Source organism: Dipodomys spectabilis, unplaced genomic scaffold, assembly GCF_019054845.1.
Source record: "Dipodomys spectabilis isolate Male_0828 unplaced genomic scaffold, ASM1905484v1 ptg000053l, whole genome shotgun sequence".
NCBI lineage: Eukaryota > Metazoa > Chordata > Mammalia > Rodentia > Heteromyidae > Dipodomys > Dipodomys spectabilis.
The window spans coordinates 13,455,459-13,478,012 of record NW_024870730.1 but is presented as its reverse complement, the minus strand read 5'-3'; the positions used below and the strand labels follow the sequence as shown (position 1 = coordinate 13,478,012).

Sequence of the window (22,554 nt, the reverse complement as noted above, 5' to 3'; positions counted from 1 at the left end):
CCAAACTTGTCCAGAGATTGCTGCCAAATCCTGAAAGGCTTTGGATTATAAAAACTGGGACAGTCATTGGACAGAAGCTCTAGCTCCTTGTTGTGGAAAACTTCTACCTATGATCTCCCCTAAAACAGTGACCTTTGGGGTTCATTTGAAGTCTCCAAGTAAGATCTTCATTCTGGAGTTGATGAACAAACTCTAGGGGAAGTTTCTGTACTAGGATGTATACATTTTTTTTGGTTTCTCCTTGAGCACACTGTCAATGGTCCCTTTTACCAGTGTTCAAATTACTTCTCCAGAAGGTGTCTACCCATCAAGTAAGACTCCTTGTGAGGGAAGCCAGGCTGTCTGGGAGGCAGAGGGCAGAGAAGGTGTCACCTTCCCCAGTACAGGCATCAGCTGCACTCCAGGATGCTTCCTCCGGAGCATCTCCAAGGTGTCCTACCTCTGGGTGTCCTACCCCTCTCTTGGAGCAGTGTTTCATGTCAAGGCTAGTGATAATTCTCTCACACTGGTGATTTCTGGTCGACTAAGTTGGGCTGTGGCTTTGTGCAGTAGAAGCCTGGATCCAGCAGTTGGGCTTGCTTTTTGTCTGCTTGGCTACTTCTTTGACCTCCTTAGCACCCCCAGATGCACTCCTGGAGTGGCTGCCAGAATTGGGAACTTTAGACATCACTATCTAATCAAAATGCTTAGCTGGGATGACATCAGTGCTATGTTTTGGTAAAAACATTTCTCTGAGGGCCTCTGAAATAGAAGGTGCTGCTGGTGGGGCATCAGCTCCACAGGAAGAGTTAAGAGGGACAAGCAGGCCACCTTTAGCGGTGTGCAGTGGAGGGGCTGAGGGCCAGGTTGCTGTTGGTTTAGTGAGCATGCACCTGTAGCACCCACTATGTTCTAAGAGAAGTTCTAATTCCTCCAAGCACCAAAGGGATACAGAAAATGTTCCTATATGATGGAGCATTATTAGCCATAAAGAAGAATGAAATTATGTCATTTGGAAGAAAATGGGTAGAACTAAAGATCATCAAGTTAAACGAAATGAACCAAGTTTAGAAAGACAAACTCTATGTGTTTTCTATCATGTACAAAATCTAGACCAAAATCATATGACATGAATGTAAAAAGGACTGTAGAAGGAATGTAAAAAGACCTGAAGAATATGACATGAATGTGAATGGAGGGACTATGAAGGGGAGTGCAAAAGGAAAGAGTGATGGAAGATCTTTACAGTTGTGTTTGAGAATAAATTAATGGAACTCATTAATATTGTAAAAAGGAATGGCATGCCAAAAGGGACAAGAAAAAGAGCCATAAAGGGTGAATTTGATAGAAGCACACTATATACCTGAATGGACAATAGCCTAATGAAACCCCTTCACACAGTTAACAGATGCCTTAAAAAACTGAAAAGGATTGGTTTTGGCACCCAGCCCTCTGAAGTTTCAGCCCTCTGATCTCTCAGTCCTCTAGCAGCCATGTGGAAACATGAGGCTGGGAGCCACTCCTGGGAAGCCAGATCTTCATCGCAGACTTCTCAGCCTCCAGAACTGTGAGCAAATGAAGTTCTGGGTTTTTCTAAGTTAAAACAAAACCAAATAAATTTACTTTTTGTGCCAGTACTTGGGCTTGAACTCACAGCCTGGGCGCTGTCCCTCCCTGAGTTTTTGGCACCACTTTGTAGCACAGTGCCACTTCCAGCTTTCTGGTAGTTAATTGGTGATAAGAGTCTCACAGACTTTCCTGTCCAGGCTGGCTTCAGATTGAGATCCTCAGATCTCAGCCTCCTGAGTAGCAAGGATTACAGGCCTGAGCCACTGACACCTGGCTTAAATTTAATTTTTTAGAGAAGCACTGGCCATGGAGCCACTCCTACCGACACGCATGTGGGTGGTGCTGGCAGGGGTGACAGAGGTCTGCAGAACAAGCAAAAGTGGCCACACAGGGCGACCCTGCTCCTGTGTGGTTCTGGCATTTGGAACAAGAAGTCTGCACTAACATCGGACGACCTTTGCACAATCCGAGGAAGGAAAAGTTGCATCAGTATGATGAGCATCCACATTCTTTCCACTTCGGTTTTGATGAAAGTGTCTCCCTGGGTTCCCACACTGGCACCTCCTCTTCCCAAGCACAGATTGGATTCCAGAAGCCCCATGTGTGCTGTTTTATAAGGTCTGCTCAGGTGAAGGACATGCCGGGTCCTCACCCCTGTCTGGCACCACTGGAAGATTCTGTGCTCATGGTCCCACTGAAGTGTTCCCTCCTGGGTGCTCCCTATAAGACCTTCTGGAGGAAGCAAACCAGGGCTTGAGTCTAGCACCACCTTTGCTTGGCCTGGGGATGCAGGGCAAATATCTGAAGCCTGCTGCCCTGCAGAGGGGGTGGTGGCAACCAAGTTTCTGGTGGATGTGATTTTGTTCACCACAAAGCTGTCAGCAGTGCTTGCCTGAGACGGCACCCTTCTTCCCAGAAGTGGTTTGCTATAGCCACTCAAAGACCATCTTGAGCCTCCACTGCCACCTGTGCCCTTCATCCATCACTGCTGCCTGGGCCTGCGGGTCCCCTGCCTGTGGGGTACACTTGGCTGTTCACCCCTGACCCTAACACAATATGTATGTAAACTTCTGAGGTACAAAGTGACCACAAGGTTAGCTACACCACACACACACACACACACGCACACACACAAACACACACACACAACCAGAGCTTCTAATGCCATTTAAGACCTGAATGTTAAGTCCTCAGAGCCAGCACTATGTGGGTTCAATTATGATGTGGGGCAACACTAGTTCTAGAAGAAAAGCAGCACAGAACAGCCTTGCAGACATTTCAAACTAGATGCTTTTCCCTGCTACCACCCTGGGTTTTACGACCAGCCCCAGATCCACAGTCATGTGAATAATTTTAAACAGCCTGAGAAATTACCATTGATTTCAAAGCATTGATTTTCTGCACCGCGGTAACACATGAAATCTTTCTGAAGAAGACAAAAAGAACGAAAAGAATCAACTTTTGCTTCCCAAGAGCCAGCATAGAGGGGGGACTTACACAACAAAATTTATTTAATAAGTTGCTTGTTGTTCTATTGAATGACCTAAGAAGAACATTTTGCTTTTATCCAGAAAAAAAAAACAACTTGTTATGTAGTAAATAAAAACTCAGTTGTGTCCCAAAGAAGAGATGTCTCTAGACACGAGTGGATGCCTATGGGACAGGGACTACGGGGCATTTCCTCCACAGGAGGACTTCAGTGTCTGGGCAGAAGATGGGAGCAGGGACCAGGCCAACCAGATCTGTACCTGGGCAGGGGGGGGGGGGAGGGGGGGGGGCCTCCAACTCTATCTGTCTTGTTGGTTGAGTCATCCCAGGGTTTGGCTTTTTTTTGTTGTTGTTCTTAGAATTACAAATTAATGTTCTTTTTTGCTTCCTGTCAATGCTGGAGATCAAACGTGGAGGCTTGGGCATGCTAGGCAAGCCTTCTTCCATTGAACCCTAACCTTAGCCCTTTGAAATAGCACATTTCAAACAGGTGTATTGAACACCAACAACTGAGAATTCCATGATAGCTTTCAACTCTGAGGAAGGAATTGCTCCCAACTATGTGTGACCATCTCCATTCATAATTTTGTTTTTCCAAGCCAACTTTGTTTCTGTGACCTTTAGTAATCTAGTTTTACAGTAGAAGATGTTTACAATGAAACCAGTACTGTCGTAACTTGGTTTCTATACCCATCCCTCTCCCCAAAAGAATTCCCTCAGCATCCTTCAGTTCATTATTCCTTCCCATAAACACCACCTCACCCCGAAACTTCTATACTTGGTTTCCGGCTTAAAGCATATTTTATTTATTTATTTATTTTTAGAATACATCAGTTAAATCTGTTCATCCTTTTTTTGAGTTGAAGGACTGGAAGAAATCACACATCCTTTCTGATGTGATATACTCATGGGCGGTTTTGCATCCTACCCAAAGATAGCTCTCTCCTTCACTTTAAGATGTTTGCCTTCTTTGGCAGTCAAAAATCAAACTTCTCTAAGCAGACCTGTGCCTTGTGGGTTATGCAACTGTGTGTGCACATGGGCGTGTGCTGCAGTCTCAGCTTTACCCTGATAACCTGGGCCCTGGAGGCATGAGAGAGCGCCAGTGCTCTGGGAGAGCCCTGGCCCATTGCTCTCCAGAAGAGGGGGAAATAAATGCAGGTGCCATTAACTGAGCTTTGGAAGGTGGTAGGAAGAGGAGGCAGAAAGCACAGAGCTCGTGTGCAGGTTTGAGGTGACTGAGAAACGAGAGATGCCAAGTTGTCAGTTGGATATCTGAATTAGCAAGAGATATCCTGAGAGTTGAGTGTAGTAGGGCAAATCTATAAACCCAGCTACTCAAGAGGCCGAAGGAGGAGGATAATTGTCTGAAGCTAGCGGAAAATTGTGACACACCCCCCACCCCCAACCTGCCCTACCCCACGAAAGGCAAACCAAAAAGTCTAGGGCATAGCTCAAGTGGTAGAGTGCTTGTCTAGCAGGCCACTTTGAGGGCCTGAATTCAATCCCAGGAAGGGCTTTAAAAATTAAAAAAGACTCCAGCTAGAAATGACCTTGGAAACTTCACGTCTGAATGATGTTAGCACTCAGGGACACTGTGTAGCCCAGGTTGGTCTGGAGTGCTCTTGTACCTTCCTTCTGGGGGCTAGGGTTTACAGGCATGCACCACACATGCAGCCTAAAAGAACATATTAACAGTACCACAGGGCAAACTAAAGAACTAAAGTATGCATCTTGGTAGGGGTGGAAAGAGTTTATTTTATATATATATAATACACATAAATATATTGAAATACAAATATATAACCATATTTTATATATTACATATTATGTATTATGTAATATAATATATATTCTATTGTATATAATATAAAATATATAACAGGTTATTATATATTATACATAATATAGTATATAACATACTATTACTTATTATACATCCCATATATATTTATATATGTATTATATAAAACATATACAAATATATATATAACCTGTACATATTACATATGTGTGTATATATTATATATATACACACATATGTATATGAGATGTACAAGATGCTATATTGAAAAATGAACTTTACAACTTTGGGGAGCGGGGGGAGTGTAGTTGTGGAGATGGGAGGGCAGGGATGGTAGGGGAAAAACAAAGGAGGAGGCAACAATACTTGATAAGAAATGTGCTTATTACCTTGCTCATGGAGTTCTTTAACCCCTCTGTATGGTATTTTCACAATAAAAAAAACTTATTAAAAATAAAATATATAATTGTGGTAAGAAAAAGTAAAATATAAAGTTCTGGAGAAGATAAACTTTTCTATAAATTTTGAAATAAAATCCTTCCAAAATGCTGGGCTGGAGGCATGGCGTAAGTGATAGAAAGTCTGCAAAGAAAGCAAGGCCAGCAAAAGTGCCAAGCTCTGAGTTCAAACCACCAAACAGGTAGCACCAAAACAAAACCTCAACACAACACAAAACAAACACCCCACAAAACCGAACAAAAAACAACAAAAAGACCTTTCCAAAATGTTAAGAAACTTGAATGTCTTTTCAATATCAACTTTAGGCTTCAAGTGGCTGTGTGTAAATCAAAGAATCAATTGTCTCTTTATATGCCCCTTTCCTCAAATAGGGTTTGAAAACGGGGTCTCAGACATGCTAGGAATGCATGTTACCTCATGAACCAAGCCTCTAGTCCTTTTTTCCCCAGGCTGGGGTATAAACTCAGGACCCCCCACTCTTTTGCTTGCTTTCTTAGTTAGCAATCTGCCCCTTGAGCCAGGCCTTCAGCTCTACTTTACGATGGTTATTTTGGAGATGGAGTCTCATAGACTTTTCTGCTTGGTCTGGCTTTGAACAATGCCCCTCCGGATCTCAACCTGTATTTGATTTTTGAGACATGGTATCCCAAATTTTGCCTGGACTGGCCTTGAATTCATAGTGATCCTGTTTCCAAATTCAGAGTGGCTGAAAATACAGCTATTATGCTTGTCTTAAATTTTTAGTAGCTACGATCTGAGAAACTTACTACAGACTGAAATTTTAAAAAATTAAGACCATGTTTTGTAGCCTTTCACAAATGTCCACCGTTAAAATTGCATTTCAAGAATCATTATATCATTTCTACAGATTTGTGATTTCTCTTTGACATTTCTTGTGATAATGCAGACAAACTTCTCATCCAATGGGATTGTTTTTACATCAATTCTTCAAAATAGAGGTCTGGCTTTGAACAATGCCCCTCCGGATCTCAACCTGTATTTGATTTTTGAGACATGGTATCCCAAATTTTGCCTGGACTGGCCTTGAATTCATAGTGATCCTGTTTCCAAATTCAGAGTGGCTGAAAATACAGCTATTATGCTTGTCTTAAATTTTTAGTAGCTACGATCTGAGAAACTTACTACAGACTGAAATTTTAAAAAATTAAGACCATGTTTTGTAGCCTTTCACAAATGTCCACCGTTAAAATTGCATTTCAAGAATCATTATATCATTTCTACAGATTTGTGATTTCTCTTTGACATTTCTTGTGATAATGCAGACAAACTTCTCATCCAATGGGATTGTTTTTACATCAATTCTTCAAAATAGAGATGAGCTCAGAGGTGTGGAACCCAAGTACTTTATTAAAGCAGTCCTGGGTAGCTGAAATGGAAACCACAAGCAAACATCACATGTGAGGGCAGAGACTTAGCGCCACCTGTTGGAGCCTGGCCGCCCACCCCCTTTAGATTGGCTGCGCCCAGGCCATCTGTCCAAAAGGCCTCTTGTCTGGGCAGGCCAAGTCATGCTTTGAAGCTGACCTTGTCCAGCCTCTGTGGAGCAGCAAAACAACATGTGTACTTTTTGTGTGTGCAGGTCAGTACTGGGACTCAAACTCAGGACCTCACCCTGAGCTTTTTTTTTTTTCCCCTTAAGGCTGACGCTTTAGAATTGTACCTACTACTTGAACCATACTTCCATTTCTGCCATGCTTGGTGGATGAATTGGAGATAAGAATCTCTCTGATTTGTCAGCCCATGCTGACTTCCAACCCTGACCCTTAGATCTCAGGTGTGAGTGTACTGCATCTGCAGAGAACCCAGGTCATTCCTACTAGGAGTCCAGGGGCATCCCAAGGCTAGACACACAGTCTAGTCAGTGGCGTAGTGAGAAAGGGTTGGTGTCTTGCAGCAGGGGCTGGGGCACTGAATAGCTCAGATGCTCTCAATCAATATACTGGGAGACTTAGTTCATGCTCTTGGCAGCAATGAAACCCCAAGCTCCACCAGCTCCATTTCTTCTTTTTTTGTCCTGATCCCACCCATCCCTGTCATGCTTCTTCAGGTCATCTAGACATGCAACTCAAGGCCCCATTTTCTCAGTTTTTGCCCCTCTGGGTTTTCCCTGAAGTGCGCGTGGCTCTCTTTTGCCTCTTCCATGAATTATGATTATTTTGACAATTGTGGGGCTTGAACTCAAGGCCAGGCACTATCCCTGAGCTCTTTCACTCAAAGCTAGCACTTTGAGCCACAGCACCACTTTCAGTTTTCTGGTGGTTAATTGAAGACTAAGAACCTCACTAACTTACTTTCCTGCCTGGGCTGGCTTTGAACTGTGATCTTCAGATCTCAGCCTCGTGAGTAGCTAGGATTATAGGCATAAGCTGCCAGCACCTGGCTTATTTTTCTCTTCCATCCTCAATCCTCTTTCTACCTCATGCCTTCTGCTCACTGCTTTAACATCAATCCTGTGGCCAAATTTAACACTTGTTATCAAAGCCAGGTGCTGGTAGCTTACACCTGTAATACTAGCTACTCAGGAGGTTGAGACCTGAAGATCACAGGTTGAAGCCAGCCCAGGCAGACAAATTTGAGAGACTTATCTCCAGAAAACCAGAAGTGGAGGTGTGGCTCAAGTAGTAGTACAGCATCAGCCTTGAGTAAAAAAGCCAAGCAAGAGTGTGAGGTTGTGGGTTTAAGCTTCAGTACTGGTGCATGTGTGCCCATGTGCACATGCGCGTGCGCGTGTGCGTGCGCACACACACACACACACACAGATGTCCTAGCCAAGCCCTACATTTACATTTCTGTTGTCCCTGTATACTGCCCTCCTGGCCCCTTAGCACCAATCCCACTGTTATGCTCAGCAGCCCCTTTCCCCCAGCCCCCAAACAGCTCTTCCTCTCATTCTCACTTCTGTCAAGGTTACCACCATTACTCTAGTCAGGCTTAAAACCTCCAAGGTAATCAACTGACTACTGGATCTCAATAATTTTCCCTCTTGATTGCTGGTCACACCCAAGCCTTCTCCTTCTGAGCACGTCACCCGAATCTAGACTTTGCTCTCTCATCTGGTTTATTCCAGTAGCCTCCCTGTTGGCCTGTGTCACCTTGGTTTTCTTCCTTCTGCTACCGGGACACATTATTACCCACAAAGAAATGCTTTGCTTAAAGGCTTACAATAGCTCCTGATAACTGATCAGACTTAACTGAACTTTGTAGGCATTCGGAGCCCCTCAAAATGCACCCCCTGCCTGTCCATGTAATCCTCCTTCAATCATGGGTTCTAGGAAACTCCTGTGTTTATTGTGCCAGATTGATCAAGGTGCTAGAAATACAGCAAGGAAGGAAATGAAATTCCAGAAGTTAGTCAGATGGCAGGCCGACAACTCAAACAGAAACACCAGATCGGGAGTGCTTGTAGAAAGCAAAGTGGGGAAGAGGGTAGATGGCCAGGGAAGTGGCATGTTACATAGGATGGTCAGGAAGACCCTATGACGAAGGAACTCATCTGGAGACCAGTAATGCAAGGCTGGGAGCTTTCTGACTAGCTGGGTGAAGAGCTTTGCTTAAGTTGGAGCTTGTTGGCAAAGAAGCTGGTGTGAAGAGACAGAGCTGAGGGATGGGAAAGGAGTTGTGAGGTGGCTGGGGGCTGGGTGAGGCAGAACCTTGGGAATTCAGGGGTGCCTTTAGTTAGGACTTCATGCTGAATAAAGCAGAAGGCTTTGGGAGGTTTTGAGTAGTTGAGGGACAAGCTCTAGGAAATCATAATGCTGGCAGTGAGGAGAACAGAGGGGAGACAGAAAGGAAGCTGGGAGCAGTAAGGAGTCTGAGCAGGAGAAGAGGAGCTGCAGCCTCAGCTGTCAGATGCCCGTTATATTTCGAAGGCAGGGCTGACAACATCTGTGGATGGGTTGAATGTGAAGCGTGAGAAAGCTCAGTCAAGGATGAGTCAGAAGTGACTGAAAAACACACAACTGTTATTAACTTGAGCTTTGGAAGATGGGACAAGGAGGAAGGGGAAGCTCAGTGTTGGGGTGCGGGTCCCAGCTACTCTGAGACTGGGAGTGAAGGTGTCAAGCTGTCAGCTGGAGTCAGGTGAGCCTTCAGGAGCAATCCTGGCTAGAAAGTAACTTGGGAGCGCTGTGTGTGGCTGGTGATCAAGTTCAGAGGTCACTGGGTTCCCACATACGGTGGACAGAGACTGGTGGACTGGTCTCAAGTCATTTAGAGGCTGGGAAGATGGAGAGACTCAGTGAGGGAGGCTGAGAAGGGCAGCTCAGAGGTGAAAGGAAAGGAGACCAAGAGCAGAGCAGCCTGGAAGCCATGAGCAGGGAGTGGGCAACAAGGAGGCTGGAGGTGTTTTTGTTTGTTACTGGAAAGATGATGTACAGAGGGGGTACAGTTGCACAAGTCGGGTAATGAGTACATTTCTTTTTGAACAGCATCACCCTTCCCTAGCTTTGTTTTGCCATCCCGATCACCCCAACATTGCATAGTTCATGTTTGACATGGTATCTAGTGAGTACCACTGCTACATTTGTTTACCCTTTGTCCCACTCTTTCTGTGGCCCCCTTTGCCATCTCCAAAACATAAGTATACATACACAACAACAGGTACAAAAAACAGAACAGCAACAAAGGAGAAAAGAACAAATATAACAAAAATCCTCATCTCCATTTCATGGAATTCATTTTGATATCATTTTATATGATCATGTGTACATAGCTATTGAGCCTTTGTGATCCTCTCCTAAGAATATCTTCCTTTGGTCTCACTGTGTGAATGTCTAAAGTCCTGTATAATTTATCATGGGATGACGGGTTTTTTGTTTGTTTTTTGGTCGGTCGTGGGGCTTGAACTCTGGGCTTGGGCACTGTCTCTGCACTCTTCAGCTCAAGGCAAGTGCTCTCCCACTTGAGCCACAGCGCCACTTCCAGTTTTCAAGAGGTTTATTAGAGATAAGAATCTCATAAGACTTTCCTGCCTGGGCTGGCTTTGAACCGTGATCCTCAGACCTCAGCCTCCTGAGTAACTAGGATTATAGGCGTGAGCCACCAGCGCCCGGTGGGAAGACAGGTTTTAAAACAACCATGTGTATGTATTCACAACTGGCCTGTGCCTACTGTGTGAAAAGAAGTCCTTTTATTGTTTAATTTTATATATGTTCAGAATTTCCCATTAAAAGGAGTTAAGTAGCTGGGTGCCTTTCCCTCATGCCTGTAATCCTTACTACTCAGGAGGCTGACAGCTGAGGATCACAGCTCAAAGCCAGCCTAGACAACAAAGTCCCAGGCACTTACCTCCAATTAAACACCAAAAAAAGCAAGGAGCTGTGGATCAAGTTGGAGAGTACTAGCCTTGAACAAAAAAAGCTCAAGGACTGCATCCTGGCCCCAGGACTGACACACACACACACACACACACACACACACACACACACACACACACACACACACACACACACACACACACACACACACACACGGAGTGCATAATGGACCACTGACAGGTTTGTTGAGGGTGGGTTTGATCCGGTGAGGAATCTGGTGGCAGTGACAGCACAGTGGAGATGAGAGCCTGCTTGCTGGAGTGGGCTCAATAGACACTAGGAGAGAAGGTTCTGGAGTGAGGAATCGCAATCAACTCCTTTTAGGAGTTTTGGAGGAAATGGGAACAAACAAATCAGTGAGCAGCTACAGAGATCCAGAGTTCAAGGAGCCAAGGATGGCTGATTGGTTTATTGGTTTCAGATGGAATGCTACGACTATCTTCCCACGCACTCTCCTTCACACAGCGCACATGCCACCATCCACCTTTCCCCAGGATCTCTGTCCACACATCCCCTTTCCATTCATCCCCCCACTCCTCAAGGTCAAGAGCATTGTTCACCTCTTGCAGCATCCTATTGTGCCGGATGTTTCTGGGCACGCAGTTTCTCCTATACGCCAGACGTTCACAAGCAATTTTTTTCAGGAGAGCTTTGGTTGTGTCATTTGATCGGGGTCCCCGCAGCCCACATCTTCATGTGTTATCAGAGCACACTGTGTGTTTATACTGGAGATCAAAACCACACAATGTTCCCCTGACAGCTTCCAGAGGAGAGTAGAAGTTCTACAGAAACTGTGAAGTTTCTTATTCCTTTAGATCCTGGATGCGAGCATTCAATTGCAGAAACCAGAACACTATCTTTCACTTGCCTTTCCCACTTGAAAGCATTGATTCACAGGAAGACACCAGGAGTTGGAGTTTATTTTTAAACCTTGCCAAAAAGCCTCAGCAGTTTACCAAAGGATTTCTGTTTGAAAACATCAGAAAATAGGCAGGAATGGGTAAGGCTGAGACTTCTAGTTTAAGACACAGCAAGTTCAATGAGCCCACATTAGAATCTAAGGCATGGTTAAAAACACAACTTCCCTCACACCTCCTTCTGATCACATCACAGCAAGATCAGGGCACTTTCTTAAGATCCTTCCTGCTGAGAAGTTTCCCTCAGAAGCATTAGTGTGCAGTATAAAAGCCAAGAACAGGCAAGGTACTTCTGATCAGGATTACATACAAGGCGCATCAGAGTGAGCCATGAAAATTCTTTAAAAAGTGGTGAGAAAGTTGGAGTGACACACACAAAAGAGTAAGTTCATATATGGCTAAGCAGGGAGTAACAATGACACAAAGGAGTATTTGAATCTGGCTACAACTGGTACTATGTACCTACATTACCACAAGCCATGTACTATGGGTCACAGAGATGATCCAGTTCACCCTATTATCTTTTGAGATCCATAACCTGAGGAGAAGACCAAGACAGAACATCACTAATATGGCCTGTAGCAGAATGTCTATAGGAAGAGAGATCCTTGATTGCAGGATGAAGGGAAGCTGCTAGTAGAAGCAGCTGCAGCTCCATGGAGACCCATGCAGACTCCATGGGAAACACTGGGAGTCACACATTACAGGCTAGCCAAATACCAAACTAGAGCAACAGGATGGGACCACATCACCCAGGGCTCTATCATGTGCCAGCTCTTAACAGAGGGAATAACAGGAGCAGGTAGAAGTTTTGAAAGATCTCTGGCAGTTGTGACTGAAAGGAAAAGTAGACTGTATGTACCAAGTTCCAAGTTAGCAAGTGTGTGACTTTTTGTTGATCTGTTTTGTAACTAAAACTAATTTCTAGTTTTTTTGTTTTTGGCCAGTCGTGGGGCTTGAACTCTGGGCCTGGGCACTTGTCCCTCAGCTCTTTAGCTTAAAGCTAGCGCTTTACCACTTGAGCCATAGCACCACTTCTGGCTTTTTCTGCTTATGTGGTGCTGAGGAATCGAACCTAAGGCCTCATGCATGCAAGGCAAGCACTCTACCACTGAGCCAACTTCCCAGCCCTAATTTCTAGTTTTCTATATGATGTCTGTCCAGGCTTACCTCTGCTCCTCATATATCTGAGAGTTTCATTCTATGCGTGCATTTCCCAACATTTTTTACTTTGTATACTTTTTGTCACAATGGCATGATAGAATCAAACCTATTATCAACCCTTTGAGGAAATTTCCCATGGTCAACTCTGGTTATGAACATGACCTTGTTATGGAATCAAGAAGGATAATTCCTTTGAGGGTTTCATGTACCCCTGGCCAGTTCTAAGTCACAGACCAACTGCACTGGTGTGGCCATACACTCTGAGGGGTGATCCCCAACATGAAGGTTTCCCTGGTCTGGGGTGAAATGTTGAACCCTAAGACAAGAAGATGAATAACATAACATGTGCTCCATGTTAAGGCCTGTACTTGTAAAGTATGTTCTATTTCTTTTTTGAATGTTAAGACTCTTTACTGTATTAAATGATGGCCACATTATTATTTTTAAAATGCCTTTCCGCCAGGTGCTCGTGGCTCATGCCTGTAATCCTAGCTACTCACAATGCTGAGATCTGAGGATAGTAGTTCAAAGCCAACCTACACAGGAAAGTCCCTGAGACTTTTATCTCCACAAAAACTGGAAGTGGAGGGTGGCTCAAGTGGTAGAGCACTAGCCTTGAGCAAAAAGCTCAGGCATAGAATCCAGGCCTTGAGTTCAAGCCCCAGTATCCACACACACACACACACACACACACACACACACACACACACACACACACACACACACACACACACACACACACACACACACACACACACACACACACACACACACAGCCTTTCCAAGGAAAGAATGTTGGCAACCCAAACCCCATCCATGTAGTCCATGTGGTCCTTGCTTGGAATCCTGTGTTGCTCGGAACAAGTCACCCAGATATTGGTTGGTGGGGGAGTGGGGGGCAAGGGGGAGGAGGGAGAAATGACACATCCAAGTTAGCCAAGGCTGCTGATGACCTGCCAAAGTGTCAGACTTGACAGCTAACTATGCCAGTCAAGAAAATGCTGGCCCAGTGTGTGATTTAATCACTTACTGCTTCCTAATTACTGTTGGAATTTTGCATCTTAATGAGAAAAAACTTCCCTTCATGGTGGCTTAGTCACTCATATTTAGTTCAACAGTCAAATAAGGCCCTAAAAATGTACAGATTTCCCTTCTCTCATCTTAATCTTAAGTAGAGGGAGGTATGCAAAGCCTTTCACCGTCAGCCCCTAAGAAATCTATTAAATAGTTCGGAAGAGCAACCTTCTCCCAAAGCAGCAGCATTTAGGAGACCACCATGAGTTTCAGCTCACAACTCAGTATCTAAAAACTGTTCTGTAATGGCACTTACCTACACAAAACACCTGTATTTGGGACAGTCTTAGTTCTTGGCAAATATTCCATCATAGGAATACTGTTATTATGGTAATGGAGATTTACAAAGTATTATTGGTTTGTACCCGAGTCATGGCAAAAAAAGTAGAAATGTTGATCACCTGGCTATCATCAGTATTGCCATTCTATAGACAGAAAAACAGGGGACAAAGGGCTCTAATGAGAGAACACTGAACCAGAGCCCACATTTATTTCTGGCTCTATCTAGGCCAGGGAATTCTCTGTAACATCAGATTTTTCATTTGAGAGTATTTGGCTCTGTTGACTTTGGCCAGGAAATACTATATGCCTTGTTCCAAGATGGCAAATTCCATGTAAAAACTTACATAGCCAACAGAACATTTGGTAGGCCATTACTTCATCATTTCAGGATATTTGCTGCGAGAGAGAAGTCTAAAATAATTAAGTACATTAAAGCAGTTTAACAGAATATTCATATAGTAGACTGCTAAGATAGAGGAACAAAAATATGAACATCATAAAGTTAAGCCTAGACCTCGAAAATAAAGTTTAAACACCCTCCCCCCATGTCGATCAAATTTCTCAGGTTCTCTGGAAGATAAATAGGTTTCCAACTCTCTCTCTCTCATATGAAACAAAACCAGATGGACTACACTGGGTGTGGCTGAGTAGCAGGAGCTGATGCTAGCAACAGAAGGGACACAAAAGCCCTGCCAGTGAAACAAAGTAGACAACACTGATATTTTAAACCAGCAGTTTTATTACAATGCACACTGACACACAATTAGAAGGAATGTTCTGACATTTCTGAGCATTTCACAGAAAGCAAATGTAACTAACCATCCAGGCAGGAGTCATCCACACTCTTTCTAAACAAAAAGCAAAAGCTTTTTACATATAACTCAGGAGAGCAAAGTTTTCTTATTTTTATTAAAAAAAAAAAAAAAAAAGCTTTATAGTCTTAGAAACAGCCATCGTGTGGTGAGTGGAGGGAAGGGTTTTCTTTATGATGTCCAAGTCCTGCCTCTCTGCCTCCTCTGCCCCCTCCCCCAATCACCCGACTGTCCACACGACTTGCTACGATACTGCAGATGGCAATGTGTTGGGGGCTGAGATCTACTTCTAACACCACCGATTACATTTCACTGGAACAGAAAGAAAGGATAACTTAAGAACATTAAGTCCTGCTAAAATGAGAAAGGACAGGAGACAATACCTGGGTGTATTAAAACTGAGATGCTCTTTCCACATAACTCATTTCAAAGGTTACGATTACCATAAACATTCTAACTCTATTAAGAGATCACTGGCAGAGCTCCCTTGTGTATCTGCAAAAGGGCTCTGCCTTTGCTCAGGCTTGGAAGCAAGAATACACCAACAGAAGAGTAGCTGAGCTTGCATGGGGACTATTTGGAGTTGCATAGGCATTTTCATTTTTTAGATTCACTTTGTAAAAAGACAGATGGAACCTTGGGAATTTCCCCTTTCAACTGTTAGTGTGGCAGTCAGGTGTCTGACCTCTTTTAATTCCCAAATGTACAAAAGCACTCTAGGAAAAAAAACCATTAAAATAGCATTTTGGATAGATTCATTATACATTACATAACTTGGGACCAACAAACCAAAAAGAAAAAGAAAAAAAAGCCCAAGCACAATTCTAGTATTTCTTATAGAAAAGTACTGCAGGAGAAAACTTTGTTTAAAAACATTAAAACTCAGGTGCATATAAATACATTTTTGGTTTATCTGTGCTATGACATAGAAATCCTGTCAGGTTTTCAGTCTTCTAGGTAACTCATGTGGGTTTTCATGTCTGGCTGAAGCAGTAGAAGAATATACACTGTTGCATATACTTACAGATATATGCATATACATATATAAAATTCAGATCATGAAAATTTGTTTTAAATACATATACTTAAAACCTGTACCTCTAAAAATAAATACATTAGCCTTTAGTTAGCTAATTCTGTTCCTTCACAAACCAATCAGGACATAGTTTCTTAATAATGGCAGATGGCCAATTAGCTGCCCTTTATACCCATTATCTATCAGCGAACATGTTGAAATTCAGATGTATTACTGAAATAACATCCCTAAAATAGTATATAGATAGAATTCTGGCTTTGAAAGTAAATGTCTTGATTTCCTTGATGTTTTGCTCCTACAAATGTCTCTGCCTTTGCCTCTGCGTTTATCTGGCAGCGCAAGAGCATGTTCTAGTGACCACATTCTAGTCCTCTGACATTATCTTCGAATCAAAGGAGTCCCTAGCATTTCCTCTGCTGTTTTGTCCAATGAAACTAATGGGACATTGTTTGTATCTGGTATCTCTCTCACACACCACGGTGAGTTGTGTATTTTAATCTAATTACCATGTGCTGACACCAACGAGGTAAATCAGAGGTAACCCTAGCACTTGAAAGAAGGCAAGTCTACAGGAGAACACATGGTAACATGGTGATGTAGACTCAAGTTCCGTAATGTAACTCAAAACCTTCACCAAAGTGGACCCACTGGACATCTGATGCTACAGGCCAAACATTCGACACATAATGTACTTCTTAAAAGAAACTATGCAACTCACAAAAATGAAGCTTTACTCTCTTTTTACTTTTACATTTGAAAACAAATTCTTAAAATGATAAAAACCAGGCCAAGCACTGTGTTTAAATTCACACAATACTTTATAACCTTGTCACTGGTTTTGAATACAGGAATATCAGAAGTGTAAGAAAAATCATGATAACTGATAGCAGGAACTTCTAATACCATTGACAAAATTCTCAAATTTTGACAGTCTGCCAAATTTGAAATCCAACTTCTGAAAGTACAATGTTTTATGTGCTCACAGTTCCAGATTTTTAACTTTATAAATTAAAGGTAAAGGCTATCCATCTGTAAACAAGGCCTCTCTTTCATTGATTTCAATCTCATTTAAAACTTTGGATATTTCAAGCTTCAGATTCCACAAAGTAAGGCTGAGTTGATCAGATGTAACTAAGTGTTTAAGTCCATGATGTACTGTAGCACTGAGGGAACAAATGCAGCAAATGTACACAGGCTGGCCACAGCACCTTCCTTTAAAACAAAATTCAAACGTCTATCAGCATCAGGTCACACTTGTCTTTCAATTTCTCTGGCTGTAAAAAAAAAAGGGGGGGGGGGTGACAGCATTTCCTCACTTATCTTTCCTTGTGAGACTGAGTCAGAGGCAAGGCTTAGGTTGAGGGGCACGGCCTTTTGGGGGGCGGCGGTGGCATGAGCTCTGTGTCAGGGTCCAGGTGATGCTTTCGCTTCTGTCCTTGGGAAGCAGCGGCACATCTGTCAATAAACTCAAACAGCATCTCCTTGGTGACAGGGTTTGAAATGCTGTTGCACACAGCTGTGGACAAAGGAAGTACCACATGTGAGAGCTAATGAGGACATGTGACTCAGCACATGGTTCCTATGCTGGTGGCTAACTGTGCCACTACATGACAGGCTTCTTGTCAAACTGATCTCCTCCCTTCCCCAAGGCAAGTGCTTTTTTCGTGGCTACTCTGGACTGCAGAATTGTAAACCAGACCTTTAAATACTTGGGTAATAATGTGTCTCCAATACAGTTTTCTACTCCACAACTTTTTCTAGGATCTAGAAGAGTGCACTGGTCTACATTGGAGTCCATGTCCAACTACAACCTGCTCTCAGAACTGCAATGCCTGCCCAGCACTGGCCTTGCTCCTGCAGCAGGCGGTGTGTGCCACTTCACTTCTATGACTTACCTTTATAGTCAGACATACATACAATACAATTTCCTAAGAAGAAATAAAGCATTTCCTGAGCAATCAAAATTTAGGAGGTTGGAGGCATGGCTCAGGTGGTAGAGTGCCAGCCAATGAGCAAAAGTGTCAGATACCAAATTCAAGTCCCAGTCTTGGACAAAAAAAAGAAAAAGAAAAAGAAGAAAAAGAAAAAAAAATAGGAAATTTATAACAATCCTCCTCATTTATTCGATTTTGGGGAGAAACACACACACACACACACACACACACACACACACACACACACACACACACACACACACACACACACACACACACACAGGCTTTATCATTCCTACTTTTGAAATAAATTCATCTTGTCCAAGCACAGATGTTCCTCTCAATAAGAACCACTAAGTGTACAACAGTAAACTTTTAAGCTGAAAAACTTGAATCGGCCCTTTCTAAATTTTCTCACAAGCTTATTGTATCATCATCATTAACTGAAACACTAAAAATATGTAATTCTATTACTTTTGTGTGTGTGTGTGTGTGTGTGTGTGTGTGTGTGTGCGCGTGCGCACGCGCGGCGGTACTGGGGCTTGAACTCAAGATCTTGCACTCTTCCTTTATTGCTTAAGGCTGATGTTCTTCCACTTGAGTCACACCTCCACTTCACTTTCTCTCTTAATCTTCATTTTGTCTTTTACCTGTTTCCAGGTCCACTAAAAATGCATCCATTGGTACTCCCAGTAGTATAGCTTATAAACTTCAGTCAATTTGCATTGTTCATCATGAAAAAACTTAACTGCTCTGTATTCTCAAAGCATTCCACTTGTACCCAAAGATTACTCTGAAGGATAGCATAGCAATTTTTGTGTTTTTAAAATGGTTTTCATTTACTTTGTTCTCCATTGTTTGTAAGCTATTTTGGAAGCTGGAAATTACATTTTCCCTGCTAATTTTTTTTAAACCATCTGGCAAACAATGGTTTTTATGGTTTTGAATAGATCTGAAATGATCCTGGCTTCTGTTTTGTTGTTCAATAAATGCAACTTGTACATAGCCCAGCGCTCTGCTCTTTAACACTCTCTTTTATGTGCCTAGCACCCGCCTACCACCTTAAGAGGGGAGAATGTAAACTGGCTGGAGCCAAACAGGGTTCAGATCTGACAGGAAATCATTTCTATCAACAAGGGTGGGGTCCAAATCACTCTGTTCCATCAGGCAGAGCAGCACAGGCAGCACATTTGGGGTCCAGCACTGTAACTTCTGGTGTACAATGCCACAATCATTATTACATTGTCCTACTCACCCATGGCTGTGTTGTAGGCATTAGGAAAACTTTTGTCTGTTCTCTGTCTCATAAAGACCCAGCTGTTGTTCTCAAATTTGCATTCTATAATTTTGTTGTCATATTGTTTGAGCTCTTTTGTCACCTGTTTTAAAAGAGAATTGAGCAAAATATTTAAGTCATTTGAATGGTTTTTGCTTCCAGTATGTGACAGACACATTAGGAAATACCCAAGCTACCTAGGCGACTCTTCCTTCAGAGCTGTGTGTCATCCAGAACATGGGATCAAGCCTACAGACATGATATATACTCCCTTGCACATTTGTTTACCTGACATTTTGCAGTTGTGAAAATGGCTGTCAATATATAGCAATTAAAAGAAGCTAAGCAGAAAGCAGCCACTGCTGGGCCAAATGCAAATATGTTACCATGGAGACCAATGCCTCCAACAGTGCCTCTGTCTTTCTGGCTTTCAGCAACTGAGGATATTGCCCAGGTTTCAACTTTCAGAAGGTCTCACCATCCTAAACTCCTATGTCAAAACCTAAGCAATCCTCTTTCTTACACTCAGACAAAAAAAAAATGTACCTAAGGCTCAAATCCAAGCAACATGTCTCCTAAATATTTTGCTTTCAATCAGTGTAATTACCCAGGATTCTAATTTTACTCTACTTACCCTTTCTACCTCCCAAACTATGAATTTAGAGATGAGACAACTTTTGACTTCAGTTGGTAGGTTTCTTTGCCTTGGATGATTGAATATGGATTACAACTTTATCAAAGCTCCGAGTATCCATGGAAACCACAGAACCTTTTAAAAGATATTCTATTGGGCTATGAGGATGGTTTTCATAAAAAGGAACCCAAGCTTATCTTCGCAGTTTTCAAATCAAATGCCAGTCATGGTAATATTTTAATTCTGTCCTCGTCTTTCACAGCTAACAACTTTGCCTCACAATATATGGTAGATTGCAATCATTTAACTCCATTAGCATTATTTGAAACACTCATTTTCCTACCCACATATTCACTACCACCTAGGAATATGAAGAGATGTGCATTTTTAAAAGATGCTTTCAATTCAAGATTAGGCAGTACATAGCTTCATAAAAACTTTCAAACCGTATTCCTTTTTCTTTAACGAGTATGATATTCATCTTGATGATTTACATTTTTACCAAATCTACAGGTCCAATATCTCCAGTGGCCCTAGAATTGACCTCCCTGCTAACGTACAGCCCACTTAGCAAAGAATCATCAGTCTAGTCTCAACCATTCTGCCTTAAATACTTATCATAGGGACTTACTTTCTTTCTCTTCCAATTCCTTCTTTATATCCAAACAATGGGCAACTTATTCAATGAGGTAGACACTGTGGGAGTTATGCTATATGGAAAGTATTAACAGAAATACATTTGCAAATCTTTCAAAGTCTCCATTTCTTAATTTCTTTCTTTTTTTTTTTGTCAGTCGTGGGGCTTGAACTCTGGGCCTGGGTGCTGTCCCTCAGCTCTTCAGCTCAAAGCGAGCGCTCTACCACTTGAGCTACAGCGCCACTTCCGATTTTCTGGTGGTTTATTGGAGATAGGAGTTTCACGGTCTCTTCTGCCCGGGCTGGCTTTGAACCGCGATCCTCAGATCTCAGCCTCCTGAGTAGCTAGGATTACAGGCGTGAGCCACCAGCGCCTGGCCATTTCTTAATTTCTTAAATAGGCAATGGATGTCTCAATTTGCTGGGTCGGTAGAAGGATAATAAATCAAAGTTTCTGGCTCACAGTAACCAGTAAAATTGGTAAGTCAATATAAAACTAAGCAATGAAACATATCCTAAGCCAGGGTAAAAAGAATTTTATCATCTTAACCATTTTTAGCTGTATAGTTCAGCCCTGTTAGGCATATTTGCATTGTTGTACAACAGATCTCTAGATATTTTTTTCATCTTGTAACACCACAACTCTTTAGCCACTAAATACCAGCTGCCTCCTTGACCTAGGCCTTGGTAACCCACTTTTCTATTTTGTTTTAATGACTTTTGACTAAATTAGATACTTCAAAAATGAGAAGAATCATATAGTAGTTGTCCTTTTTGTGACCGGTCTACTTCACTCAATATAATGTTCTTGAGGTTCATTTATGCTGTAGTATGAGATAGGAGTTCCTTCTTTTATTGGTGCTAAACTCAGGGCCTGAGCATTGTCCCTGAGCTTTTTTGCTCAAGGCTAGCACTCTACCACTTGATCCACAGCTCTACTTCTGACTGTGTGTGTGTAACTGGAGGTAAGGATCTCACAGACTTTCCTACCCAGGCTGGCCTCAAACTGAGATCCTCAGATCTCAGCCTCCTGAGTAGCTAAGATTACAAGCATGAGCCATCAGAGCCTAGCTTTTTTTCCCTAAGATGTAGACATTTATTACCCATCCCAGGTATTACCATCTTATCAGATTTACAATACTTTTTTCCCCCCATTTTACAGGTTGCTTTTTAAAATTTTGTTGATTGTTTGATGAGAACTTATAAAGTCTGCTATAATCCTTTTGTTTATTTTTAATCTGTTGCCTATGATTTTGGTGTCATATCAAAGAAGTTGTTGTCAAATCTTATGTCCTTTAATTTCTCCCTTTGCTCACCTTTTCTTCCCAGTTCAAAAGCTCATGGTCTTAGGTTATTGTGTACAGATCTGCATTGTTAGGTTTCCATTTTTAAGGTAACTTTGAGTCAATTTATTATATGCTATAAGATTTAAGATCCAAACTTATTTTTTGCATGTGGATATCCAGGTTCCCAATAATCATTTATTGAAGAAACTATTCTTCCTTATTGTGTCATCCTGATAATCTGTGAAAAGAATCACTTGGCAGTATATGTGAAGACATCTTTCTGGATTTTCTACTCTCTTTCCTTGGTCTATCTGTCCTTTCTATGTTGTTTTAGAGACAAGCTTTTTTTTTTTTTGTAGCCCTGGATGACCTCAAATTCACCGTCCACCTACTTCAGTCTCCCAAAGTGTACCACCACTCTCAGCTGTCGAGTTTTTGTTTTCAGATAATCGTCAGTTTCTATAATCTATCTGGTCTGCCTCCACACCAGTAATTAAGTATGTTATCTAAGTTATTGCTCTTTTATAGTATGTTTTCAAATCAGGAGACCTCCAACCTTATTCTTTCTTAACTATTTTGGGTTCTGTGATTTTCCATATATATTCTAGAATTGTTTTTCTATTACTGAAAAAAAAAAAATCACATTGGGAGTTTAAGAGAGAGTCTTCTTGTACTAGAAAGGTGGCTCAGTGGTAGAGTGCTTGCCTTGCATGCACGAGGCCCTGGGTTCGATTCCTCAGCACCACATAAGCAAAATGAAAAGAAAAAAGCCAGAAGTGGCGCTGTGGTAGAGTGCTAGCCTTGAGCTGAAGAGCTGAGGAACAGCGCCCAGGCCCAGAGTTCAGGCCCCACGACCGGACCCCCCCCC

General features: G+C 42.4%; 1 protein-coding gene across 3 annotated transcripts in view; it reads right to left on the bottom strand.

The window, feature by feature from the left end:
- Positions 1 to 14,791: 14,791 nt before the first annotated feature.
- Rngtt (RNA guanylyltransferase and 5'-phosphatase) overlaps positions 14,792 to 22,554 on the bottom strand; it is a 224,082-nt gene continuing 216,319 nt past the window's right edge. For 2 of the 3 annotated variants that reach the window (XM_042679559.1, XM_042679561.1), the window contains exons 15-16: positions 19,110 to 19,233; positions 14,792 to 17,436 (exon numbers count right to left, since the gene is read on the bottom strand). In XM_042679559.1, the coding sequence (XP_042535493.1) occupies positions 17,273 to 17,436; positions 19,110 to 19,233 (288 nt within the window). In that variant the 3' untranslated portion in view covers positions 14,792 to 17,272. The remainder of the gene's footprint in view (positions 17,437 to 19,109; positions 19,234 to 22,554) is intronic. The other variant, XM_042679560.1, reaches the window with a different exon arrangement.